The following is a 27746-nucleotide window of genomic DNA, read 5'->3' on the forward strand; positions in this document are numbered from 1 at the left end:
AGAATGCTCATTTGGAAAGCCAGCGCAGACACCATGGACCGAATGGCCTCCTTCTGCGCCATAACAATTCTGTGAATTGTTGCTGGCCCTGGATGTAGCTCAAAGCTGATCATTCAGTTGCGTTCTGCAAATAGGAATTCTGATTGAACAGAACACTGCGAATTCTCACCGAGAGGTGCAGCCTGAAATCCCAGTGAAAAGCAGCAGTGTCAGCTCTGAGCAGCTTCTGTGACCAGCAGCATGCAAGCCAACCCAGTAAACCACCTAAAGCTGCCAACTCAAAAATAGCCTAACAATAATCTTGTGAGACATATTTTATCAGCCCCATGGCAACCGGCTGGAAGGCAGGAGGAGTCGGAATATAGCAAGGAAAGGCCTTGGGGAAAAAAAAGGCTGACCAGCATGGTGGGAGGACCACACACTGACACGGTGGGAAGGTAATTAAGTCTGTTGAACACGCATTTCACTGAAATGTTATTTCTAATTTAAAAAAAGACTGCACAGGAACAATAGTGCTTTAGAAGCTCAGGTATGAACAAGGCCCAGGGAAATAGCTGCACTCAGTTTCCATGGATCACATCCAGCTGCTCTATTCTAACCACTGCCACCTCAGAGATGGCAGTCAGCACTGACTGGAGTCAGGACTGACCTCCTGCTTATCCTAGAGGTCAGTGCTGACTCCGGTCAGCAGCCATTGTAAAAGCTAGCAAGACTTGCAGATTTAGCAGAAGTGTGGGCATTGGCAGTAGCAGTCAGGAGCAGGGGCAAACTTGCCAACACATACGGGAATTCTGCTTCAGTGCATGATGTGATCCCTGGAAACTGAGTGCAGCCATTTCCCTGGGCCTTGTTCACTCAGGCTTCGAAACCACAGTTAGGAGGATCATTAGAGTGTGAGAGAGCTGCAATCACAGGCTCTGGGGCAGCAGCAACCTGAGGGCCAACGGGAGCTTCAGCCTCAGGGAGAGTGCAGCAGGAGGGCGCAGAACGACAACGCAACCAGCCTCATGTGTGTTGTTACCCATCAGAAAACGTCTGCTATCAGAGGCTCAGCGTTCTTAAAATATTGGAGCAACAGTATCACCGATGACTCTGCCTATCTAGGACAGCAGTCACAGATCTGTATACCACGATACCACGAGGGGCTGGTTTAGCTCACTGGGCTAAATCGCTGGCTTTTAAAGCAGACCATGGCAGGCCAGCAGCACGGTTCGATTCCCGTACCAGCCTCCCCGGACAGGCGCCGAAATGTGGCGACTAGGGGCTTTTCACAGTAACTTCATTGAAGCCTTCTTGTGACAATAAGCGATTTTCATTTCATTTTCATTTCATTTCATTTCATGGAGGATGAGTTGAACCCTATGGGAAATGGTGGCCACCCATGCGTGTGGCACTGATGGCCACTGTGGTATTGAATTTGTACACCTCATCACTGCATCAAGATAGCCATGTTAAAGAAAGCCAGCCAATACGTATGCTTTTATACTGATCCAGATAGTCAGGCTGAGAAAGCTATTTAGAATAGCTTTCACAGCTATTTCTGGATTCTGGGGCACACAAGGTGTCAGCAACTTTAAAAAAAATTAATTTACGGGATGTGTGGGCGCCGCTGGTTAAGCCAACATTTATTGCCCATCCTTAGTTGCCCTTCTGAAGGCGGTGATGAGTTGCCTACTTGAACCGCTGCTGTCCTAGAGGTGTAGGTATACCCACTGTGCTGTTAGGGAGGGAGATGCAGGATGTTACCCCAGCGACAGTGAAGGAATGGCAATATATTTCCAAGTCAGGGTGGTGAGTGACTTGGAGGGGAACCTCCAGATGGTGGGGTTCCCAGGTATATGCTGCTGTTGTCCTTCTAGATGGTAGTGGTCATGAGTTTGGAAGGAGTTATCTAAGGAACCTTGGTGAGTTACTGCAATGCATCTTGTAGATGGTACACAAGACTGCCACTGTTCATCTGTGGTGGAGGGTTTGATTGTTCGTAGAAGAGGGAGCAATTCAGCGGGCTGCTTTCTTGAGTGAAGTTGGAGCAAGTGGAGGGTATTCCATTACACTCCTAATTTGTGCCTTGTAGGTGATTGACAGCCTTTGGGGGGTCAGGAGGTGAGTTACTCGCCATAAGATTCCTAATCTTTGATCTGCCCTGGTAGCCACAGTATTAATGTTGCTAGTCCAGTTCAGTTTCTGATCAATGGTAAACCCCGGGAGTTGGTTGTGGGGGCTTTAGTGATGGTAATGCCATTGAATGTCAAGGGGCGGTGGTTTTAGATTCTCTCTTGTAATAGATACTCATTGCCTGGCACTTGTGTGATGCGAATGTAACTTGCCACTTGTCAGCCCAAGCCTGGATAATGTCCAGGTCTTGTTGCATTTGGACATGGATTGCTTCGTTATCTGAGGAGTCATGAATGGAGCTGAACATTGTGCAGTCATCCGCAAACATCCTCACTTCTGACCTTATGATGGACGGAAGGTCATTGATGAAGCAGCTGAAGATGGTTGGGCTTCAGACACTACCCTGAGGAACTCTTGCAGTGATGTCCTGGAATTGAGGTGATTGATCTCTTAACCACCAAAACCATCTTCCTTTGTGCCAGGTATGACTCCAACCATCGGAGAGTTTCCCCCCTGATTTCCATTGACACCAGTTTGCCTAGGGCTCCTTGATGCCATACTCAGTCAAAGGCAGCCTTGATGTCAAGGACAGTCACTCTCACCTCACATTCAGCTCTTTTGTCCATGTTTGAACCAAGGCTGTAATGAGGTCAGGAGCTGAGTGACCCTGGAATATACCCAGGTTATACTGAGTAAGTGCCACTTGATAGCACTGTTGTTGACTCCTTCCATCACTTTGCTGATGTTGGAGAGTAGACTGAGAGGGTGGTAATTGGCTGGGTTGGATTTTTCCTGTTTCATGTGTACAGAACACACCTGGGTAACTTTCCACATTGCCGGATAGATGCCAGTGTTGTAGCTGTACTGGAACAGCTTGGCTAGGGGTGTGGCACGTTCTGGAGCACAAGTCTTCAGTGCTATTGCTGGGATATTGTCAGGGCCCATAGCCTTTGCTATATCCAGTGCCTTCAGCCATTTCTTGATATCACGTGGAGTGAATCGTATTGGCTGAAGACTGACATCTGTGATGCTGGGATCCTCCGCAGGAAACCGAGGTGGATCATCCACTCGGCACTTCTGGCTGAAGATTGTTGCGAATGTCTCAGCCTTGTCTTTTGCACATATGTACTGGGCTCCTCCATCGTTGATAATGGGGATATTTGTGGAGTCACCTCCTCCGGTGAGTTGTTTAATTGTCCACCACCATTCACGGCTGAATGTGGCAAGACTACTTGCTCCTTATGCTGTTTGACACACAAGTAGTCCTGTGTTGTAGCTTCACCAGGTTGACACCTCATTTTTCGGTATGCCTGGTGTTGTTCCTGGCATGCTCTCCAGCGCCCTTCATTGAAACAGGGTTGATCCCCTGGCTTGGTGCAATGGTAGAGTGGGGGATATGCCAGGCATGAGGTTGCAGATTGTGGTTGAATACAATTCTGCTGCTGCTGATGGCCCACAGCATGGATGTAGAGTCTTGAGTTGCTAGATCTGTTCGAAGTCTATCCCATTTAGCACAGTGGTAGTGCCACACAACACGATGGAGGGTATCCTCAATGTAAATGCCTGCATGTTGTCATCAAAGCTCCCACAGGTCAGCCTGTGGCCTCCATCAACAGGAAGAACTTCCACTCACTTAATATACAACTGATCTGTGACCATCCCAAATGGTTCCTTCTGGTGGGTGCACGGTTCCCAGGAAGCAGTCATAATGCCTATATACTAAGGCAGTCCCAGGGGCCAGACCTTTTAAGGTCTCCTGTGTGACCTCAAGGAGGGTACTGATTGACAAGTGCTACGCACTGAAGACGTGGCTTTAGGAATCGTAGTGCTGCTGCATGGGGAGATTCAATAGGCAGGATTCTTCATTGGCCGATGCCAAAATCAGGAACGGCGATCGAGCGGAGAATTGCTCACGACGCCGAAATCGTGGCAGGCACCAATTTGATGCTGAATCACAGTACTCCGCCTCCTTGAAAATGGCGTCAATGCGACGCATGCTGCGCGTAGATGCAACATCATTTGCATATCATTAGTGGGCCCACCCACGATGCTCCACCTCCGATGGGCTAAATTACCGACGGCACGGTCCATGTGTGATCTCTCAAATCGTGAACCTGGCGTGGTGGCTGCTGAAAGAGAGAGAGGGCACACCAACAGTGTCCAGCCATACTTCACCGACAGTCGTGTCACTGACTGGGGGGCTTCTGCCAGGGCTGGAGGGAGTAGTGGGGGGTAGCTAGGAGATGGGGTGTGAGGTTGGGATTGGGGTGGACGTGTACACAAGACCATTATCGCAGCTGGCAAGGCAGCCAAGCAGCTGTGCATGCCGCTGACAGTCCGCTATAAACCTGGTGCCCTGGGCCGTATAGGTGACTCCCCCCCACGGAGCAACCCACTGGGAGCCCTCTGGCTCTAGCACAGCTTGTCCCATCTTTCCGGCCCTGATCAGTGTGTGTGTGGGGCGTGTATTGTTGAAGCGCGGCTGCAGCTTGACATTCCTCTGAATGTTCATCATGGACCCGCCGATTCCCGCATCATTTTCCATGCGATTTGATGGTGTTCCACGCAGCGCCGATGCGAGCCCCTCACCGGTAACAGAATCGGTGCGAGTTGGTGTCGCTTTTTCTGTCGTGAAAGTCCACGGATTCTCTGTTGGCGTCAACACTTATAGTCTCAGAAACGGAGAATCCAGCCCAAAACCTGTTTTTTTCCTTTATTCTTTTACGGGCTGTGGGCGTCACTGGTTAGGCCAGTATTTACTGCTCATCCTTAATTGCCCTTGAGAAGGTGATGGTGAATCACTGCAGTCGCTGTGGCGCCCATACACCCACAGTGAGAAATGAGTTCCAGGATTTTGACCTAATGATACTGAAGAAAGATGATATAGCTCCAAGTAAGATAGTGTGTGTCTTGAAGGGGAGCTTGCAGGTGGTGGTGTTCCCTTGCATCTGCTGCCCTTGTTCTTCTTGGTGTTTCTGTCCTGGGTTTGGAAGGTGCTTGTCAAAGGAGCCTTGGTGAGTTGCTGCAGTACATCTTTTAGATGCATTAGTGGTGGAGGAAGTGAATTCTGAAGTTTCTGGATGGGGTGCCTATCAAGCAGGCTGATTTGCATTGGATGATGTTGAACTTCTTGAGTGTTATTGGAGCTACACTCATGCAGGCAAGTGTGGAGAATTTCATCACACTCCTGAGTTGTGCCTTGTAGATGCTGGACAGGCTTTGGGGAACCAGGGGGTGAGTTGACCACCACTAAGTTTCTAGCTTCTGGCCAGCTCTTGAAGCCATAGTAGTTATATGGCTAGTCCCATTCTGTTTCTGGTTAATGGTAACCTCCAGGATTTTGATAATGGGGGATTCAGCAATGGTAACACCATTGAATGTCAAGGGGAGATGGTTGGATTCTACCTTGTTGGAGATGGGCATTGCCTGGCACTTGTTTGGCACAAATGTAACTAGTCACTATTGGTGCAAGCCTGAATGTTGTCTAGATCCTGCCGTACATAGACAGACTGTCTGCCATGAAACGGCTCAAACAACTAATTAGTAAACCATTGGGTTTCCAGAGAGGCAGCTCAGATGCCTAGATTGATCTGGTGGAGTCCTTCAGAATGCCCCAATAAGTGTATTGCCTTTTGTGGTGTGCTGTACTCTGCATCAAAGGGGAGATTCTTTGATCAATGAGGATATTGTAGAGTACAATACCTTCTCCAACAATGAGATTAGGGAGGAAGATGCTGATCTGGTGTTGCAAGGTTAGAATCCCACAAGCCACAAGCAGGGCACAGTGAGATATAAAGGAGGCTTGTGACACACTAACACTTTACAGATGACTCTTAAGGATAGATCCATGTATGCCGATAAAGCTGCCTTTTGCAGTTCTGCGCAATTTATTTTATTACCTATACTACTACCTCCACCCACTAAGATATTAGACTGCAACATGGGGAACACGCTGGCCTCACGCAGTGTGATCCTTCACAGTGCACCTTTTGAAGGAACCACAATAAGGCTAAAGGACAAGGAGTCCACAAGAAATAGAAAGAGTCATCTTGCCTTGTAGCAGTCCACATTTTTTGGTGAAAAAGAGACTGCAAAGCACCATGCATTAACAAAATATAAACCCATGAACCCCAAATGCAAAGATGATGTCTCTAAATTTCTTATACATGCCCTTCAATTGTCAGTGGAGGCAGGCTGCTAACCAAGCTACCGGGTGACTTTGCAGGACCTGGGCAGTTGTCTTCTGGCTGTCTGAAGCCTGGAAGATCCGGCATATTGAGACCTTCTTAAACAAGTGCAGGAGGCATCTCAGTCATTACGGCCTCGAGAGGAACTGGTGTCATTGACAGAGAGGCTGAGGAGCCACTGTCCATGCCAGGAGCACCATGAGAGGGCCCCAGTTACATCAGGCGAGCACTCCTTTACCATTTTAGGGCACCTTTACCTCTCTCTGCTCCCTCGAGAACCCTGGGGATCTGGTGGTGAGCTCAGACACCTTGCCCACCTATGCTGCAGGCAGCCTGACCATCCATGATTATGTATTCTGCATCCCACTCAGTAGCAGGAGTCAACTCTGATGGATCCAGGACCTTCTCCAGAAAGGCTGGCACCTCTGACAAGCAATACTGCTGTCTAGCAATTGCTAATGGCTTGGTGGGCATGCCATTTTTTACCAGTCTCATTCACATCAAGTACCTTGTAATGCTGTTGGCTAAGCAATGTGTGATGTGCTCACCACAGCAGAAAGCGTATGGTCATTTACCTTCTTGTACCCCTGCTGCCCAATTAGAGGGACAACTCCACAGCTGCTGACCTCTTGTGCGATCTCGGTTCTGTCTTGAGTGGTCTGCCGGGCCAGGATCCTCCTCCCGTCACAAGGGAAGAGGACCTCCCTCCTTTCCCAAGCAGCTGGCACCTGGCACTCACACTGGCACCTTTTACCTTTGTCTTTCTCTCAAGGTCATCCTGGTATTTTAACCCCCTAACCATTCTCCTCCTTCTCAGTTTATGTTGGCATATTCTACTCTTCTTTCCTTCCTCCACCTCTCCCTTGCCCATTCAGGTACTTTCCCCATTCCACAACCTGTTTGTTTATGCTGACACCTTTCGCACTCCCTCCTGTAGTTCGTCCACTCTTTTCCAACTGGACACAATGCTTCTTTCCCCTGAGTGCCACTGGGCAACTAGCTGCTGCAGCTTGCATATGATCCCATAAAACTGGCTTGAGTATCCCTGGCCACAGCAGTGATTCATTCCTTAGAGCAGCATTAGATTGGAGAGGAAGCATTCTCACTGCACCCGGAGGATCAAATGTATATGCAAACGTGTGCACTCTGGCTTCACCCCTACATTGAGGTTGTTACAAATGCCAACCCTTTTCACTTTCAAACTGCAACCTCATTCTGGGCTGTAATTATACTACAGCTGGTTTGAATTCAAATGGGTGTGAGATAGCCTCCTCCAGGGGGCACGTACCAATTGGCTTGAGTGCACTCTGATGCCAGATTGGAATCTAACATCCAAATTATATTGCTATTTTTCGTGCCAAAATGCACCCAAAAATAGTTTGCATTAGTCCAGTTTTGGCCATGTAACTCTCATCTTAGTCTATTAATAAAATGCATTGAATTTAAAATGCAGCTGTTTGCAAAATGCACAATGAAAAACTGCATATATACTTTCAACTAGGCTAATATGTGAAACATTGGCAAGTCTAGAAAAATCTTAATTTCAGTAAAGATAACTTGGAGTGAAAATAATAATTTCTCGTTTATGACTCTAAGATCACTTAGAGCCATAAAACAGGGTATTTCAGGAATCTAAATGTATAGTCTCCATTTTAATTTGTTTTTAAAGTTCAGATGGTCTTTTCATTCAATAGCCTGATTTAAAATAAAAGGCAGATAGAAATAAAATGGTAAAAATGCTAGTTTAAAAAAAATTGATGTTAGCTCAGTGTTACATATTATGTCTTAGAATATATCACATTTTGGATGCTTCCCAGAGATAGTTGAAGGAGAAAAGCAGAAGAGCTCCAGATTGATGGAAAAAGGAGATGAAGATAATTGACCCGCAGCAGAAGGAAAAATCGATAATTGCATTATTTACTGTTGATGTGTTTGCTGCAGCTCTTTTATTTCGATGGACAACTGCGAGTCTGTTGAATTAGTTCTGATCTTGTGAAGATGAACGAGACCAGGCCGCACTAGCTGAGCGCTCTGTGAGAGGATGGGTTCATCATTCTGAAATTTCCAAGGGGGCTCCTTCTTGAAAACCTCCAATTCTGTGCCATCACTGGTGTGGCTAGTGACTGAAACAAGACTGAGTTATCCTCAAAAGATCTTCACAATATCAGAAACAAAAGGGATACGCAACATGTGAAACCACTTATTTTTCAATCCAAATTAAAACAGAACGTTGCAAGGTTAAATTGACGATAATGATATGTTGAGGTTCAGGAACATAGCTAATGAGAAACTTGCTGTAAATCCAACAGAAGTATAAGTCATTGAGAACTGTGTCATCTCTACTCCCAGTTGCAGAGGTAACCAAAGATAGAATTTAAATACAAGGCTGGTTTTGTAAGGTTGCGACAGAGTCCACACTGAGAAAAACAAAACTTACTTTATTTAACACGTTAACTATGATGTACAGCTCAAGTAGTTCCATTCTGGGTCTTCTCTAGTCGATGCCTTACTGGCCGACTCTATTTATACAAAGACACATGAACCTTGTTAAGGGTCCCCTGCCCCCTTATTGAGGGAGCTTGTATTTTGCAAGCTCCATGCGGTAGTGGATCATCCATACCCTGTACGACCCATGTGGGATATACAGTTGGCAATGACCTTTGACTGGACTTCTTCGAGGCCCATACTCCAGTTCCCGGTGACAAATAGGAGACTTGGAAGCTTTTGAAAGAGTCATTTTTGCTGTTTTCAGGTTGGGAAATCTGGCAACTGCCAGCAGTAGCACGTTTTTAGTTACCACCATCGGGAAATCAGCACTCCAAAGTTTAATGAGGGAATCTAATTCTCAAATGTGAAGAAAGTCTGCCATAATGAAGTTATGATTATGGACTCAGTGGTTTAACTTCAAAAATTAAAAGACTTTTGAAATATCACCAAGGAATGGAGAGAGAAGATTGACATCTCAAAAATCAAAACAAAAGATCATTATTTACATATTTGAGTATTGAACCTAGGAGCAGGAGCATCTGATGCTATATCTGAAGTACTTATATAGCACAGTAAGAAGCCTTCCAACACCAGGTTAAAGTCCAACATGTTTGTTTCAAACACTAGCTTTCGGAGCACTACTCCTTCCTCAGGTGAAGTGCTCCGAAAGCTAGTGTTTGAAACAAACCTGTTGGACCTTAACCTGGTGTTGTAAGACTTCTTACTGTGCTCACCCCAGTCCAACGCCGGCATCTCCACATCATACTTATATAGCAAACAGGGCTATTCTGAAAGGGATCCTGGTGAAGAGTTTATCAGTATGGTTGTCAACAAGATCTAGTGGTTGCAATCTTACCATATTTTTTCAAAGTGTCAGGCTCAAACTGAAAACCGGGGCAGGATTCTCCGAGCCAAAATCATGCTCGGTGGGGGGGTGGAGAATGGGTGTCGATGCCAAAATCCGGAGCGACGCTGCTCCTGCATTTCTCCGGTCACTGGAGAATCGCCACCAATCGCACGCGTGTGGTTAACGTGGCGCCGATCGGGGGCCATTGAAAGAGGCCCCTACGGCGATTCTCTGCCGGCAACTGGCCTGGTTCCCGCCGGCGTGGTTCTAACATGGGTCCACCCGGCGGGTACTCGGAGTGGTGGCTCCGGGTTGAGTCTGCGGTCGCCCTGGCGAGGGATGGGGGGAATCCTTCGCAGCCGGGGGCCCACAGGACGGCCAGGCTCGCGATCGGGGGCCACTGCAAATCATCCCTAGTGGTTATTATGGAACACATAGTGCAGCTAGAAATATCTCCAATCTTATTAATCTCCAAAGTCTTATCAATGTGGCAAAAAAATCCTTGCAGACATGTGAATGGAACATATGAATTGCTCAGTGAGATTGTCATTGATTCTGTCACACAGTGAGGAAGTATTTTTAGTTTGTGAACCAGTATTCATGAAGAACCTCAGGATGCTCAAATTGGATGCACAAAATAAATCTCCTTATTCCTATTTCTTGCAAAGTTAGCTCTTTAATTCATTACCAGCAGCAGAACTGTGCTTACTAATGATAACATCTTGGGATTATACCTCTACAATGGGCAAGAGCGGGTTGTGGGGTAGGAGTAATTAAATACTTATTATTGAGGAATGCGCCCCCAATCCGCGATACATATGTATGCACCTGCCACATTTTATAATGGTGATGAGTATTGTGCCATCTGAGTGCCATGCCGTGGAGAGGTGGGACACTTCATTAGATTATTTAAACTGGGCTCCACTGTACAATTGGATACCCAATTTAAAATTTGTGGATTTCCCAGGGAACAGGAAATCTGGTAGTGAAAGGAAGGCAGGAGCTGTTGGCTCCCCAGGTAAATGCCTTTTCCAGCAGCCCTTGAGGGCCATGGAGGAGGAGCAGGAATGTTCCCCTCAGCTCCTCAAGAAAGCTCTTTAGCTTCCTTTCTGTCAATCATAACATCTTTCTTCCTCCACCTGCTGCATTTCCAACCTGACCACCACTCTTAGCCCTGCCTCGATTGGTGGAATTTTCTTTCTTGATTGCTGGGGGCTGTCCCCAAAGGACCTAGTTGCAGCCTCTTGCATCTGGTTTACCTCCCTGCTCCCAGCCAGGCTGTCAATTCGGCCGGTTGCTGGGCAACAGGTAGAATAAGAAAATGACAATGAGGCTCTGATGGTAAGTTTGGTAGGAGCTCCACCCCCCCCCAGCCCTAGCCAAATCCATCGGTCATTTGCAGCTTCTCTGGCACATTCCCTGCCTCCCCGTAATTATGTGGACTTAACTGTCTAATTTACTTTGCAAATTCATTTCATACCTGAAAATTTTCTTTCTTGTAAGTTCTCATTCGCTGCTCTTGCCATAAAGGTGATGCCCTCATCATCTTCCTGTTCTTTCACCTTTGTAGCTGTATCCTTTTCTTCATCTTCTGAGTCAGCTTCTACAAAAACTGGAACTAGGAGCAGTGGAAGAAAAAATTAGTGGCTCCAATGGCCTGTATATCAGTTTTAAACAAGGAAGAATCGAAAATCCAATTACCCGCACTCATGCAGATGATTAAGGATCAGAGTTTTTAAAGTAAATTTTACAAATAGAGGATCTTAACTACCATCATATGTTTCACTAAAACATTACCTCAAGTTATTGTAGTACTGTTCTGTATGGCTAAGTGTAAATGTATCATCCACTCTAGAGCTAAGCCATAAGATCAGGGAGATGTTAGATGTGACATATTGAGTTACTGATCTCCACAAGGATTGGTGAGAGGAATTGGCTTTAGCACCATCGGTCAGCTAACGTGATACCGGTGCCTCTGGAGCAATCCTGCACTTTTCAGTGCCTGTGGGAGGAGGAGGAAATTTGCAAAAACAATCATATTCTAACTCTTATGAATCCTCTTTCCTTTTGTCATTGCAAACAATTTGAAGCTGAAAGAAGAATTTTCAGTTTTTGCAATACTATGAAACACCAAGAGGCAAATGTCAAGACATTATTTTTGTTGATAATTGACATTTTAAAATACAGGAGTTGTGCTAGATTTGAATACTGCAATCAATATTGAAGGAGTCATTGTTCTGAATCATCATCCTATCATCTCATAATACCATCCTGTGCTGCCTGATTGTTTTATTGCCATGTGTGTTTATAAGAAACACCTCCACATGAGCAACAATTTGGGTAAGTTGCATTTACTACACCATCTCCTCTGGCAAACTTTACTAACAGCTGAGTGACAGTCATTGTAAATCCAAATTGTTAAAATGTCTTAGGTTTTATCGACAAAACATAGAAGTGATGCATACAGACAATAATTGTTTCCAGCAATGGCTTCTTCTGACAGGTGAATGAGTTTAATTATATCCAGTGTAACTGGGAAACACTTCGAAATCACAAGCTGCAATCCAACATCAAAGTGAAATACAGTGTAGCATGTCAAAGATGTCAAAATAGGGATCACTGGGTCAATTTTTAAAAAGGCATTTAATGACCTTTGTCAGGCAGTCCATTACACAAAGAGTGAACAATGTGTGCAATAGACAAGAGACAGCAAAAATCCTGGAATTACTTTTTGAAAAATATATTTATTTTAAACATTTCATATTAAACAAAACCATCCAAAACAATCAAACAGAAATGCACAATAGTCCAAAGAGACCAAAAAGCAAAAGCACTGTGGTAGTATGACTAGGGGTATTACGGTACCTGGGAGTGTGAGCTGCCATTCGTGCAGAGGACTCGCTGCCCATTGGCCCAGGTATCGTGTGCCTCTTAGCCCAATTGGCTAAGAGGAAGGTAGCACCGCCTACGAGGCGGGGTAAAAGAACCCGTGTTCCCCGGCAGCCAGCCATTCTGTACGTCTGCTGCCGGGTTAACTTTGTGCTAATTAAAGACTTTCGTTCGGACTTCACCTACGTTTTGTGTCCATTGATTGTGCATCAATTTAATTAGCAGGATTTTAAAGGATGGAGCTTCGCATCAAGCTGGAGTGTCTTCGCCTCAGTCCGCACACAGCAAATGCAACAGCCGCATTTAAGCATTGGCTGGCTTGCTTCAATAGTTACCTGAGCACAGCCAAAAACGTCCTGACGAGGGAACAGAAATTGCACATCCTCCACTGGTGCGTTGGCACCGCCGTGTACACGCTCATAGAGGACACGACAGACTACGACGCAGCTATGGACTTACTTAAAGAACATTTCATACGGCCGGTTTACCAAGTCTACGCTCGGCACTTACTAGCCACAAGGCAGCAGATACCTGGTGAGTCCCTGGACGAATTTTACCGTGCCCTCCTCATGCTGGGGAGGTACTGTGGCTGCCCACAGGTGTCTGCTGCTGAGCATACCAAACCTCTGATCCGAGACGCCTTAGTTGCAGGTATGCAGTCCTCGCAGATCCGCCAAAGACTGTTGGAGAGAGAAACTTTAAGCCTCACGGAGGCACGGGCCCTCGCCTCCTCCCTAGACATTGCAAATCGTAACGTTCGCGTGTACGCACCCGACCGCCCGGCGGCCCCGTGGAATGTGACCTCTCTCACTCCCACGGACTCGGACCCCCCCAGGCCTGCACAGCAGGGCATCCCGATAAACCCGCGGGGCCCTGCTGCTATTTCTGCGGCCAGGCAAAGCACCCCCGTCAGCGCTGCCCGGCCCGTTCCTCAACCTGCAAGGGCTGCGGTAAGAAGGGCCACTTTGTGGCCGTTTGCCAGTCTAAAGCGGTCGCTGCGGTCCCAAGCAGCGACTGCGGGTCCTCCCCCCTGCTCTCCTCAGGGGCCCCGTGCGGCCCGCGGACCTCGCTGCCCCCACCACCACGTGCGAACCCCGGGCGCTGCCATTTTGGACCCCCAACTCCACGTGCGGGGAACGCGCGCTGCCATTTTGTCCACCCCATCACGTGCGGCCGACGGGCGCCACCATCTTGGATCGGCACCGAGGACCCCACAGGTGACTACTCCCTGCCTGATGACGACTCTGAATTTCTGCCATGACTCGCCTCAGTCACATTGGACCAGTCGCGGCCTCGTACCCTCTCCACAGCGACCACGAAGATCCTCCTCAATGGCCACGAGACAAGCTGCCTGCTGGACTCCGGGAGCACAGAGAGTTTCGTCCACCCCGTCACGGTAAGACGCTGCGCTTTTCCTGTTTACCCGGTTAAACAAAAAATCGCTCTGACCGGTTAAAACAAAAAATCGCTCATAGCAGACCTCACCGTCCAGGGGAGGGAGTTTAAAAACTACAAGCTATTCATCCTCCCTCACCTCTGCGCGGCAGCACTCCTGGGGTTAGACTTCCAGTGTAACCTCCTGAGCTTAACATTCAAATTCGGCGGCCCTATGCCCCCCTCACTGTCTGCAGCCTCGCGTCCCTCAAGGTCGATCCCCCGTCCTTGTTTGCAAACCTCACCCCGGATTGCAAACCCGTTGTCACCAGGAGCAGACGGTACAGTGCCCAGGACCGGACCTTCATCGGGTCCGAGGTCCAGCGGCTTCTGAAGGAGGGGGTCATCGAGGCTAGCAACAGCTCCTGGCGAGCACAAGTGCTGGTGGTAAAGACCGGGGAGAAGAATAGGATGGTCATAGACTACAGTCAGACCATCAACAGGTTTATGCAGCTGGACGCGAACCCTCTCCCAAGTATCTCCGACCTGGTCAACAGGATCGCGCAGTACAAGGTCTTCTCCATGGTGGACCTCAAGTCCGCCTACCATCAGCTCCCCATCCGCGCGAGTGACCGAAAGTACACTGCGTTCGAAGCGGATGGGCGGCTCTGCCACTTTTTAAGGGTTCTCTTCGGCGTCACTCACAAACGGGGTCTCGGTCTTCCAATGAGAGATGGACCGAATGGTCGACCACTACGGTTTACAGGCCACCTTCCCGTATCTTGATAATGTCACCATCTGCGGCCACGACCAGCAGGACAATGGCACCAACCTCCGAAAATTCCTCCGAACTGCAAAACTCCTGAACCTGACCTACAACAAGGACAAATGCGTGTTTAGCACCAACTGTCTAGCCACCCTCGGCTACGGAGTGATAGCCATCCTCGGCGTAACGGAGTGATAGGCCCCGACCCGGAACGCATGCGCCCCCTGATGGAGCTCCCCCTTCCCCACTCCCCCAAAGCCCTCAATCGCTGTTTGGGCTTCTTTTCATATTACGCCCAGTGGGTCCCCAATTACGCAGACAAAGCCCGTCCCCTCATCCAATCAGCCACGTTCCCCCTGTCGATGGAAGGCCTTTAGCCGCATCAAAGCGGATATCGCAAAGGTCACGATACGCGATATCGATGAGTCCCTCCCCTTCCAGGTCGAGAGCGACGCGTCCGATGTAGCTCTGGCGGCCACAATCAATCAAGCAGGCAGACCCGTGGCCTTCTTCTCCCGTACCCTCCACGCTTCCGAAATCCGCCACTCTTCGGTCGAGAAGGAAGCACAGGCCATAGTAGAAGCTGTGCGACATTGGAGGCACTATCTGGCCGGCAGGAGGTTCACCCTCGTCACAGACCAATAGTCAGTGGCCTTCATGTTCGACAACGCACAGAGCGGCAAGATAAAGAACGACAAGATCTTGCGGTGGAGGATCGAACTGTCCACCTACAACTACAACATCTTGTATCGTCCTGGGAAGCTAAACAAGCCTCCCAATGCCCTGTCCCCCGGCACCTGTGCCAACGCACAAGTGGACCGCCTTCGAACCCTCCACGTGGACCTCTGCCACCCGGGGGGTCACCCGCTTCTTCCACTTTATAAAGACCTGCAACCTGCCCTACTCCATCGACGAGGGACCAGACCGATGCTCCCACTGCTCCCACATATCTACTCCATTGCCCCCAGACTCTCAAGGCCGCCACCACCACAGGGCTGGTGGAGTACCGCGCTGGCGGGAACTGCAGAGGCGCAGTTACCAGCGCCCTCAAACTTGTGCCCTCGCAAGAAGCCGCCTCCATATGCACCCATGCCAAACCCCCCGACCAGCCACTTGCTAATCATGGCTATGTTAGCCGCCCAATAATAATTGCTAAAGTTAGGCAGCGCCAGCCCTCCCTCTCCCAACTCCGCTCCAGCATTACCCTCCTCACTCGCATGGACCTGCCCCCCCCATACAAAGCCCGCTATAACTTTATTGACCCGCTTAAGAAAGGACTGCGGAATGAAGATGGGGATACATTGAAATACAAATAGGAATCTCGGGAGGACCATCATTTTCACCGTTTGGACTCCACCAGCTAGAGACAACGGGAGCGCATCTAATCTCCGGAAATCATCTTTTATCTGATTCACCAACCGGGCCAAGTTCAATTTATGTAGCCGGTCCCAGTCACATGCCATTTGGATACCTAGGTACCTGAAACTGTCCCCTACCAATCTAAATGGCAGTTCCCCCAGTCGCCTCTCCTGACCCCTCTCCTGGACCGCAAACATCTCGCTCTTCCCCATATTAAGCTTATACCCTGAAAACCGGCCGAATTCCCCTAAAATTCCCATGATTCCTTGCATCCCCTCAATTGGATCTGAAACATACAGAAGCAGGTCGTCCGCATACAGTGAGACTCTGTGCTTCACCCCCCCCCCCCCCCCCCCCCCCCCCGGACCAGACCCTTCCAGACCCTTGGGGCCCTCAGAGCAATTGCCAGCGGCTCTATAGCTAGCACAAACAGCAGTGGGGAGAGGGGGCACCCTGTCTCTTCCCCCGGTGTAGTCTAAAATAGTCCAAAGTCATCCTGTTCGTTCGTACACTTGCCACTGGAGCCTGGTACAGAAACCTGACCCAGTCAATAAAGCCCCTCCCAAATCCGAACCACCCCAGAACCTCCAGTAAATAATCCCACTCAACCCAGTCAAAAGCTTTTTCCACATCCATTGCGACCACTACCTCCACCTCCCTACTTTCCTGGGGCATTATGATCACGTTTAACAGTCTTCTTACATTGGCCACCAGCTGCCTGCCCTTAACGAACCCTGTCTGATCCTCCACAATGACGTTCGGTACACAATCCTCAATCCTGGAGGACAAGATTTTGGCCAACAGTTTGCCGTCTATGTTCAACAGGGAAATCAGCCTGTAAAACCCACATAGCTCCAGGTTCTTGTCGCGTTTCAGGATAAGCAAAATCGTGGCCTGTGACATCGTCTGGGGCAGAACCCCTCTTTCCCATGCCTCATTAAACACCTTCATCAGTACCGGTCCCAATATCCTGGAGAACTTTTTGTAGAACTCCACTGGGTACCCGTCCGGTCCCGGGGCCTTACCTGACTGCATGGCCTTCAAGTCCTCCACTATCTCTTCCAACTGGATCGGGCCCCATTCCTTCTACCAGCTCCCCGTCTACTTTTGGGAAAGTCAGCCCCTCCAGGAAATGCCTCATCCCTTCCGGCCCCGCAGGGGTTCCGACCTGTACAACCTGCTGTAGAAATCCCTGAACACCCTGCTCACCCCTGCCGAGTCCCCAGCCAAGTTCTCATTCCCGTCAATAACTTTCCCTATTTCTCTAGCTGCCTCCCTCTTTCTGAGCCTCTGCGCAAGCATCCTGCTGGCCTTCTCACCATGCTCGTATATCACTCCCCTCGCCTTTCTGAGCTGTTCCACTGCCCTCCCTGTGGTTAATAAGCCGAACTCCGCCTGTAGCCTCCGCCGTTCCCTTAAATGCCTTATCTCTGGAGTCTCCGCGTACCTCCTGTCGACTTGTAGAATCTCCTTTACCAGTCGCTCCATCTCTGCCCTGTCCGTCCTGTCCCTGTGAGCCTGGATCGAAATCAACCCTCCTCTCACCACTGCCTTCAGCGCTTCCCAGACCACCGCTGCTGAGACCTCCCCCGTATCATTAACCTGCAGGTAATTTTGTCTGCATTCCCTCAGCCTCTCGCCCACCGCTTCATCCGCCAACAGCCCTACATCTAACCTCCATTGCAGGCGCTGATTGCTATCTTTACTAACCTGCAGGTCAACCCAGTGTGGAGCATGGTCCGAGATTGTGATCGCCAAGTACCCCTTGTCCACCACCCCTGCCATCAAGGCCCTACCCAAAACAAAGAAATCGATCCGACAGTATACCTTAGGCACGTGGGAGTAGAAGGAGAACTCCTTCATCCCCGGCTGCCTAAATCTCCATGGATCCACCCCCCCATCTGCTCCATGAACGCTTTCAGTTCCTTTGCTGTTGCTGGCACCCTGCCCGTTTTCGAGCATGATCGATCCAGGCCAGGATCAATAACTGTATTAAAGTCTCCTCCCATGATCTGCTTGTGCGAGTATCTTCCCCAACATCATAAATTCCATGTCATCTCAATTTGGCGCATATACATTAACCAGCACTATCTTCATCCCCTCCAGCTTACCACTAACCATAATATAGCGACCCCCCCACATCTGAAACTATTCTACCCACCTCAAATATCACCCAATTATTAATCAAGATCACAACCCCTCTAGTCTTTGTATCCAGCCCCGAGTGGAAGACCTGACTGAACCAGCCTTTCCTCAATCTAACCTGGCCCACTACTCTAAGGTGCATCTCCTGCAGCATTACCGCCTTCAGTCCCCTCAGGTGCGTGAACACATGCGCCCTCTTAACCGGCCCATTCAACCCTCAAATATTGCAGGTGATCAGCCTAGTTGGGGGGCAAAGTGCCCCCCCTCCGCCGATCAGCCATCCCCTTTCTTGGGCCTGCCTCCAGCCCATGCGCCGCGCCTCCTCCGGCCCGCCCCCCCCCGGCAGCCCCCGTCACCGACCTCCTCTCTGTCCCTCCACCGAAGTCCCTCCCTCGTCAGCAGAACAACTACCCCCCCCCAGCAACACCACTCTGAAACCTAACCCATACAATAAACTAAACATATGCCCACCCCCCCACTGCGCTTCTGTGAGTTATCTCACCCAGCTAGCTTGGTGGCCCCCGCCCCCAGCGCCAGAAAGTCTCCCACCTATTGTTCCCTCACTCCCCCCCCCCGCTCATACAAACAAATTCCCTTATCTAACAATCCCCACACAATCACCCAGCTGAAAAAACAAACAAACACCGAAACCCAAACAAGCACGTCTCCATCCCACAAAAGTGCACATCAAAGAAAAAGACATAGCCAACATCCACCAAAAAGAAAACCCCAAAACGAAAAAACTTTTTTCCCCCTTCTAAAACAGAACTCAGAAACAGAAGAGAAAAATAAACAAGTTCAAGAGTTCTCAGCCCCCCACCAGTCCTTTTTGCGAAGTCCAGCGCATCTTAATGATGCTGGTCCTCATATGTGACCCAGAGACGAGCCAGATACAGCAGTCCAAACTTCATCTGTTTCTTGAAGAAGACTGACTTAACTTGGTTGAAGCCTGCCCTTTTCCTAGCCCCCTCCACACTCAGGTCCTGGTACACCCGCAGGATACTTTGTCCCACTTTCACTTTGACCCACTGAAGAATACATTCCTTGTCCAGGAACCTGTGGAATCTCACCACCATTGCCCTCGGAGGGTCCACCGTTCGCGGCTTCCTCGCAGGTGCTCTGTATGCCCTGTCCACCTCCAAGGGTCGGGAAAATGTTCCCACCCCCAGCAGCTTTTCAAACATACCGGCTACGTATGCCCCAGCACCAGCTCCCACAGACCCCTCCGGGAGCCCGACAATTCTTAAGTTCTGCCGACGGGACCTATTCTCTAGGTACTCCACCTTCTCCAGAAGCCTTTTCTGCTGGTCCCACAGCATCCCCACCTCAAGCTCCACCGCTGTTTGATACTCCTCCTGCTCAGCCAGCGCCTTCTCAACTTTCTGGATCGCCCGATCCTAGGCGTCCAATCTGTGCTCCAGCCGATCAATCGACTCTTTAATCGGGTCCAGGCGGTCCCGTTTGTGCTTGGCAAAGCCGTCCTGGATGACCTGCATCAACTGCTCCATTGATCGCTGTGCCGACATACCAGGGATCCGGTCCTCGGTCATGCTGTCTCCTGCTGCAGCTTCAGCACAGCTCTTGCCTATCTTTCTATTTCTGCCTTTTCGTGCACTTCTGGTTCTTTTCTCTATACACCGATACGTGGAAACGGTGCCCAATTGCCTCAGCCTTCGAATTTACCATTTAAAACCGGAAAAAAATCTGGGGGAAAAGTCCAAAAGTCCGACCAGAGCGAGAGCCACCAAATGTGCGACTTACTCCTTCTTAGCCGCCACCGGAAGACTCACCTGTCATCAAACATGACTGGAGGTTGGACATACGGTTTATCCCCAGCATATAATGAGTATACGAAACAGTGTGAATCAACTGGGTTGATTCATTCTTTTTTAAAAAACCTGAACTAACATTTACTTTAGAATAATATAAACATTATAAATGTATTTATAGAGGCGATGAAAAGACCAATACATTTCCAATATAGGATGATGTAGGACTTTCTAGCTTGCAAATTACCCCATTAATTAATCTTCTGAGGGTTACCCTGCAAAGTTCCTCTTCTCAGAGATGAACAAGCACAACTTTAAAATATCTAATTCATATCAATTAATTACAGTGACTTATTTCTAACATTTGAGCGTGTCTCTAGCATAATCGTTGAATGAATTGTAGGATCCTTCTGGGTGAATTAAGTGGAAAGCATTCCTAATTTCTACTGTATTTAACTTGTGATATCACAAAATTAACACACTTCAACTTCAGGGTGAAAGGAGTACGACAGATGACAGTGCGGAAGTCAACCTTTGAAGCCTCCTGCAATAACCCTCACAAGGCCCACAGGGACAATCCAATAAATCATCCCGTGGTGATCGTAGAATACAAGCTCCCCCACTGATGGATGGAGGCCCATTGTTGAGGCTCATAGAAACAAACCTTGAAAGCTGGCCCAGATTGGAACCGGCATGATCACTAGTCCTGGGATCTTCGTGCTGGAATGTTGCGTTATGGCCTTTTCTTTTGGCTGAAAATAAACTGCCATTTTGATTCACCTTCTTGGGTCTCCTGAACTTATATATTGGCGACGAGGAAAAACTATGGCGATTCTGGACATCTGGGCCGTACTTAAATTCCTCAGCATGAGAGTAAGATTGGGATATTCCGATCCCGCCGATGTCTACGCTGTTTTGTACGGCTCACCCGCCCTGCCGACAGGGAATCCGCCACGGGGAGGGAGGTCACTTTCAGCGGGCTGGAAGAGTAAGGTTGGCGAGATATTTAAAATGCAGCTTTTTGGAAGGCTTGAGGCCTTTGATGCAGGTGTGGAAGATTGGGCCCAGTATGCTGAATGATGTGGTATTTCTTCTAGGCAAATGGTATAGGTGACGATCAGCATAAAGTAATAGTCCTGACCGCTTGCGGAGGTCCAACTTACAGTGTGATCAAAAGCTACACCTACCTGCAGCCCTGATTTAAAGACCTTTAGTGAACTCGTAGAGCTTGTCACAGATCATTACGACCCTTAAACCATGAGTGATCATAGGGAGATATAGGTTTGAGGCAGCACGGAGGCCCAGTGGTTAGCACTGCTGCCTACAGTGCTGAGGATTCGGTCCCGGCCCTGGGCAACTGTCCGTGTGGAGTTTGCACATTCTCCCCGTGTCTGCGTGGGTTTCGCCCCCACAAACCAAAAATGTGCAGGTTAGGTGGATTGGCCATTTGCAGGCTTTTAAGTATTGTAAAATAGAAACTATGGGTGGGATTTTCAGGTCCTTCTCATGGGTTGGATCTTCCGGCCCGCTGAAAGTAACCCCCCTCCCCATGGCGGATTCCCTGTCGGCAGGGCAGGTGAGCCATACAAAACAGCGTAGACTTCGGCGGGACTAGAATATCCCGCCCGCTGGTGGTCAATGGCGAACTCCTCCGCCACTGGATAACACACCGCCGAGTTGGGCGTGGGAGAAGATTGGATCCCAACCTTTGTTAATCCTGGGATCTTAACAAACTTCAAATGTGAAATTGCAGGTTTACTCTTTAGTCGGGATTTACCGGCTGTTTATGCCGGCGGGAATTCCGGTCCCATGCGGCACATGGATTTCCCGGCGACGAGGGGTGCTGTCAACGGGAAATCCCATTGACAACAGTGGGACAGGTAGATCCCGCTGGCAGACCGTCTCCCCCACCGAAAACCCCACAACAGGCTGGTGGGAGAATCCCGCCCTTCGTGTCTCCCAGAGATTGCAAAGGTTAATGCAGCTTTCAACTGCCCTCCAGGCTTTCAGTTTTCCTTTGGGTAGAGATTAACCTGACTGATTCGTGGATCCAACAAGTCTTTCATAATATATCTAAAAGGCTGCTGCTGGAAAGATAGCCCTGGGCTTCTTTCCATAAAAGTTTTTTTCTAAATGGGACGTTGGAATAAATATTTTTAAGTTCAGCACATTTTGTTCATCATGAAACCCTGAAACATTTTCCTTGTTGACTCCTAACTGCAGCAGTATGTATGGATCTATTGAACTATATAGGCCATCTGCCAATTTATCTGCTCTGGTTAAATAAAGTCAGTGAAAGAAGCACTGATCTCATGATGAGCAGTTTAAGAAAAAATCTCCCACAATATCTTAGGCTTCAGGAAGCTACAGAGGAAAGACTTTGAGAAAAGAAAACTTGTACTTTAACCTGTAATAGTATTAAATCACGTATACACCCACCTGTGTCATGCCAACTGACATTTCGCTGTAACTTATCATTAGGTACTTGGCCATTTGTACCTTCAGCATTTCTCTGTTGGAAACCACACAAAGAAGTGAATTAATTTGTCTTCAAAAAGATGCTCACACATAGACACGCACAAATAAAACACATGTAACATTGGGAGCAGAATTCAACCCATTTTACTGTATCAGTGGGTGAGATCTTCTGCTCTCACTGGTTGTGAGCTTGGAGGCAGGTAGGGTCATAGGGCGATGGCATAGTTGATCCTTGCTGCCTTTCAGCTTCAACCAAAATTAAGTTCAGGGCAGGAATGTTCATATCGACCATCCCAACCCACCACCAGACAATTAAAGACAATTGAGGTCCTTAAGTGGTCAATTTAATGACCACTCAACCCTGCTGGGCTTAACTCAGTGATAAGCAGGCCTGTCGCCATGTGATATGTATCGCATGTGAAACTTGTCACTTTGTGGGTAAATCCCTCAATTCCTGATCAAGGAACTGGACATTGGGAAGGGGGAGACCTATTGAAGCCACCTGCCTGCCCTTGCTTCCAACCCTCCTCCCCCCCCCATCCCCCTGCGACTCCCATGCTACAAAATCATCACCCCATCCCACCCCATTACTTACCTGTAGCCGGAGTCCTCTGCAATCCTAGGAGTACAGAAGTGTCCTTCTGCCAGCAGCCATGCCCGCCTCAGTGACGCTGCTGAGCACAAGAACTGCCAGCTTCTGAAAGGCCAGCAGCTCTCACTAGACGGGACTTCAAGCCCGGGTCTCAATTCTAGGGAGGACCCACCGGTGGCCTTGCTGGTTTGTGGTTCAGCGGGCCTTCCCAAAAGAGGCAATGCGAGTCTCTTGCCAGCTCTCCAGCTAGCAGGGCACCTCAACAAGATTCCACTCAGTATCTTTACTTGCAAGCTGTCTGTTCTTGGAGGAAATAGATTTATAAATTACACTTGTTTGGTTAGAATGAAAGGTTGTGCATTGTATAGAGTGGGGTGGGAGCTGCATTGTATAGAGTGGGATGGGAGCTGGTGGAGAGGGTCGTGCTGGAAGCCCCTATCAAAATGTGGAACCTGTAGAGCTAGTGCTTCTAATGGTGAGCTATCACAGTTCTTAAGAGAACATCACACACAAAAATGAAGGAGAAAAGTGAAAAGCTGACTTACACCATGCACAATTCAGGAAACAGACTGAATGCAAATCACTAAGATTCAAACTAAAATAAGACAGCTGGCTAAATATTAACTAACTTACTATAAATAGTAAGAGTAGTTTTAACCTAATTTGCACATCAGGAAACTGATGGGATTGAGTGCATCAATCGTTTTATATCCTGCCTGATTTTATTCTCTATTGAAGTCAATGTAGGACGGCTGTAAATCCAGCGCTCCACACTGTCCCATTGGTTTTCTGCCAGGCCAGTTGGATTAAGATTGCACCCAAAGATTCTCTCCTTAGTGGCTCAAAATTAAGAAATTTGAAACAAATCTGTCTTGACAAAGGTGACCAAAGTTCATAGAATTTAACCAGTTTTGATGAAGGATTAACCCTTTCTTCTTTCCAACTGACCTACTGTGCCTTTCCAGCATTTCCTGTTTTCTGACTCTGCTCTGAGAGCCTCTGGCTAAAAGCAGGCAGAACAAAAGAGCTAACTAACTCTTCTGAGGTTATCATCAGTGCCAAGAATGGCTGCTTTGATCTTGGAAACAGAGGCTCGCCAGTTGAGATTGTTCTTGGGATCATAAGAAAAATACACTCAATGCACAATATGCATTCTTTTTTTTAAATGAATTTAGAGTATCCAATTCTTTTTTTTTTCCCAATTAAGGGGTAATTTAGCATTGCCAATTCACCTTCCCCGCACATCTTTTTGGGTTGTGGGGGTGAGGCCCACGCAGACCTGGGGAGAATGTGCAAACTCCACATGGCCAGTGACTCAGGGCCAGGATCGAACCTGGGTCCTCAGCGCCGTGAGGCAGAAGTGCGAGGAACAATATGCATTCTAACAACAACTGAATAAACCTGAGCAGATTGGTCATAAAGTTGAAGTCACTGACTTTTGCAGTAGCCAATACGCCATTGGAGGAGGACAATGGCTTACTTTATGAATCGAAAGGCTTGATTTAATTGGCACTTACATGATGTCCTTGAAGAAAGAGAGAGAAAGAACTGTGGGCGGGATGCTCCGTTTGCCAACACCAGAATCGCGGTTGTCCGTCACCACGGACGTACAGTAGACACCATTTGCATATCATTAGCAGGCCTGACCTGGTATTCTCCGGGATCTCCACGATTCTCCTCCTCCGATGGATCGAGTTCCCAACGGAGTGGTTCACTTGTGCTTTCAAATATGTAACCGGCGGGGCGACGGATGAAGGAGAGAGAGGAGGGAGGACACAGAGAAGCGCGACTGCAGGCTGCCGGTCCGGACACTGGCCGGGCAGTGGGGGGCCCTGCCAGGGCCAATGTGATGGGGGAACAGGCCAAATGGCAGGGGTGACTGCCCACAGGACTGGGTCAGAGCCCAGGCATGGACTGCCATTACTGCGGCCACCTTGCTGCACTCCCACTGACTACCCATCTTGGCCCTGATTCTGCAAAGTGACACCGGCGTATGGGTGTGCCCACCGTCCATCCTCACCTCCACCGTACACCTCCTCCCCCCCCCCCCCCCCCCCCCCCCCCCCGGCACCACCCATATAGCTCACCCAGGGCAACATCGACAGTCTTCCCTGCGGGGGTCGTGGTGCATATCTCTGGTGAGGGCAGTTCCAGCGACAGTACCCCTCTTTCGCCAGTGCAAGAGGTCCCCAAATTTCCGGCCACCGACGGGGCCAGGGGTGTGGGAATGGGGGGGGGAGGGGGAATGCAGGGGCCAACCAGGGCCACCATGTTGCCGTTGGACCTGGTTGGGAAAGGTGGGTACACGCCATGCTAACATGTCGGCCTTTCATCCCCTGCAGACAATGGATATTGGAATTCAACCAGCAATGGTGGCCTTCCAGCTATTTGCCGCAGCCCTGGCTGATGCCCTGTGGCTGTACGTGCGGGCAGTGCTCGAGGAGGAGGAAGCTGCATCAGCGAAGTGTGCAGTAGCAGAGCGTGCTGCAGAGGGACAAGGGGCAGCCGCCCAGGATGGAGGGCGAGCTACCCAACAGTCCGAGGAGGAGGAGTTGCCAAGGAGGTGCCACATGAGGCCTCGTGTGTACCGGCACCGCCTGACATTCAAGAACCTGCCGGAGGGCATTCCGTAGAAGATACCGGCTGAGCAGAGAGACAGTGCAACATATCTGCCAGATGATGGCCCACCTGGAACCCCGGGGGTATGGGCAGGACATCCACTCCCAGTGGCCATCAAGGTGATGGTCGCCCTGAACTATTACGCAACGGGGTTTCCCCAGGCGCCGAGTGGGGACCTGTCTGGGATCTCACAGATTTAGAATTTAGAACAGTACAGCACAGAACAGGCCCTTCAGCCCTCGATGTTGTGCCGAGCAATGATCACCCTACTCAAACTCACGTATCTACCCTATACCCGTAACCCAACAACTCCCCCTTAACCTTACTTTTTAGGACACTACGGGCAATTTAGCATGGCCAATCCACCTAACCCCGCACATCTTTGGACTGTGGGAGGAAACCGGAGCACCCGGAGGAAACCCACGCACACACGGGGAGGACGTGCAGACTCCGCGCAGACAGTGACCCAGCCGGGAACCGAACCTGGGACTCTGGAGCTGTGAAGCATTGATGCTAACCACTATGCTACCATGCTGCCCGAAATCTCGGCGCACAGTTGCATCTGTGCTGTCACAGAGGCCCTTTATGCAACATGGTAGCACAGTGGTTAGTTCTGTTGCTTCACAGCGCCAGGCACCCATGTTCGAATCCCAGCTTGGGTCACTGTGCGGAGTCTGCATGTTCTCCCGCTGTCTACGTGAGTTTCCTCCGGGTGCTCCAGTTTCCTCCCACAAGTCCCGAAAGACGTTCTGAATTGACCCTCACTGTACCCGAACAGTTACCGGAGTGTGGTGACTAGGGGATTTTCACAGTAACTTCATTGCAGTGTTAAAGTAAGCCTACTTGTGACAATAAAGATTATTATTATTATTCCCAGGCGGGTCAATACATCAATATGGACCGACCCCACCAAGCTGGCCGGGTAATGGGGTTCACCCTCATCGCCGGGATGCCCCGGGTCCAGGTGATGATCGACAGGACACCAGCAGATGACAGGCCGCTCTACACAAACTGAAAGGAGTTCCACTCGATAAACGTGCAGCTGATATGTGACCATCACTTGTGCATCAATCACCTCTGCGCCCGATACCCAGGCAATGTGCACACTTGAGGATTCTTGACATGTTCGAGACGCCCCCACCCGACTAGAGGGCTGGCTCCTGGGTGACAGGGGTTATCCACTGAGGTCATGGCTGATGACAGACCGACGCGGAGACCCGCTACAACGACACCCATGTAGTGACCAGGAGTATGATTGAGTGGTGCTTCGGCCTCCTGAAGATGTGGTTACGGTGCCTGGACCTCTCTGGATGGGCCCTCCAGTATGATGCTGAGAGGGGTTGGGGGGGGTTCGGGGACTGGCCAGGGTCATGGGCACTGCATCCCCCCCCCACCCCACCACCCCTAGTCTGCAACCTCCTCCGTGATACATACCTGTCAGACTACGGGGTGAGGGCCCTGGATTGGCAGTAACAGCGGGTCAGGTCCATGGGATGGAGGATGATGACAACCAGCTCAGTGATGAGCTCTGGTGCTCCACATACTTTGGCAATGTCTGACTCCTGCCCACGGTAGCACTTTCCACCATCCATCTGGGTGATCCCTGCAGGCGAGCTGGCCATTTCATCACATGGTGCCACCGAATCCCTCAGGTGACAGTGGTGAGGATGGTCGTGAGGAGGGGGGGGGGGGGGGGGTCGCTGTAGAGCCCATTCCCTTCCCTCAATGTGCGCCCATTCCCCATGCCCCCTCCCCACCAGCCCAGACCAGCCCACCCTACACACCCATCTGACAGGGCACTGAGGCAGTTTGTAACAGTAATAACAGGTGTTTAATGTGAACAAATATATACAGATTTGTGCCCTAGCCCCTATAACTAAACTGTGTCCTGCACCCGTGCCAACTCAATTCTTATGGGCTCTAATGCTACGTCTAGGTGGTTCCGCAGACAGTACAGCAGGAGTGGAGGTGGCCTACTGTGATTCCTGCCTTGGGACCTGGATCCACATTGGTGAGCACCTTCTGGGGCGACCGGATGGGCCTGACTGCTGCTCGGTGGTCCCAGGTGGCGTGGTGGTGTCCTGTTCTTCCTGCTGCCCACCAGATGCGCCAGGGACAG

The 27746-nt window shown here is 49.5% G+C and overlaps 1 protein-coding gene across 3 annotated transcripts in view; it reads right to left on the bottom strand.

Moving 5' to 3' along the window:
- Positions 1–27746, bottom strand: part of LOC119971383 (sodium/hydrogen exchanger 5-like) — a 416159-nt gene that overhangs the window by 9229 nt on the left and 379184 nt on the right. For 2 of the 3 annotated variants that reach the window (XM_038806843.1, XM_038806842.1), the window contains exons 14-15: positions 22378–22450; positions 11117–11254 (exon numbers count right to left, since the gene is read on the bottom strand). In XM_038806843.1, the coding sequence (XP_038662771.1) occupies positions 11117–11254; positions 22378–22450 (211 nt within the window). Of the gene's footprint in view, positions 1–8223; positions 8426–11116; positions 11255–22377; positions 22451–27746 lie in introns of all 3 variants that reach the window. The other variant, XM_038806844.1, reaches the window with a different exon arrangement.

The sequence above is a fragment of the Scyliorhinus canicula genome, chromosome 9, assembly GCF_902713615.1.
Source record: "Scyliorhinus canicula chromosome 9, sScyCan1.1, whole genome shotgun sequence".
NCBI lineage: Eukaryota > Metazoa > Chordata > Chondrichthyes > Carcharhiniformes > Scyliorhinidae > Scyliorhinus > Scyliorhinus canicula.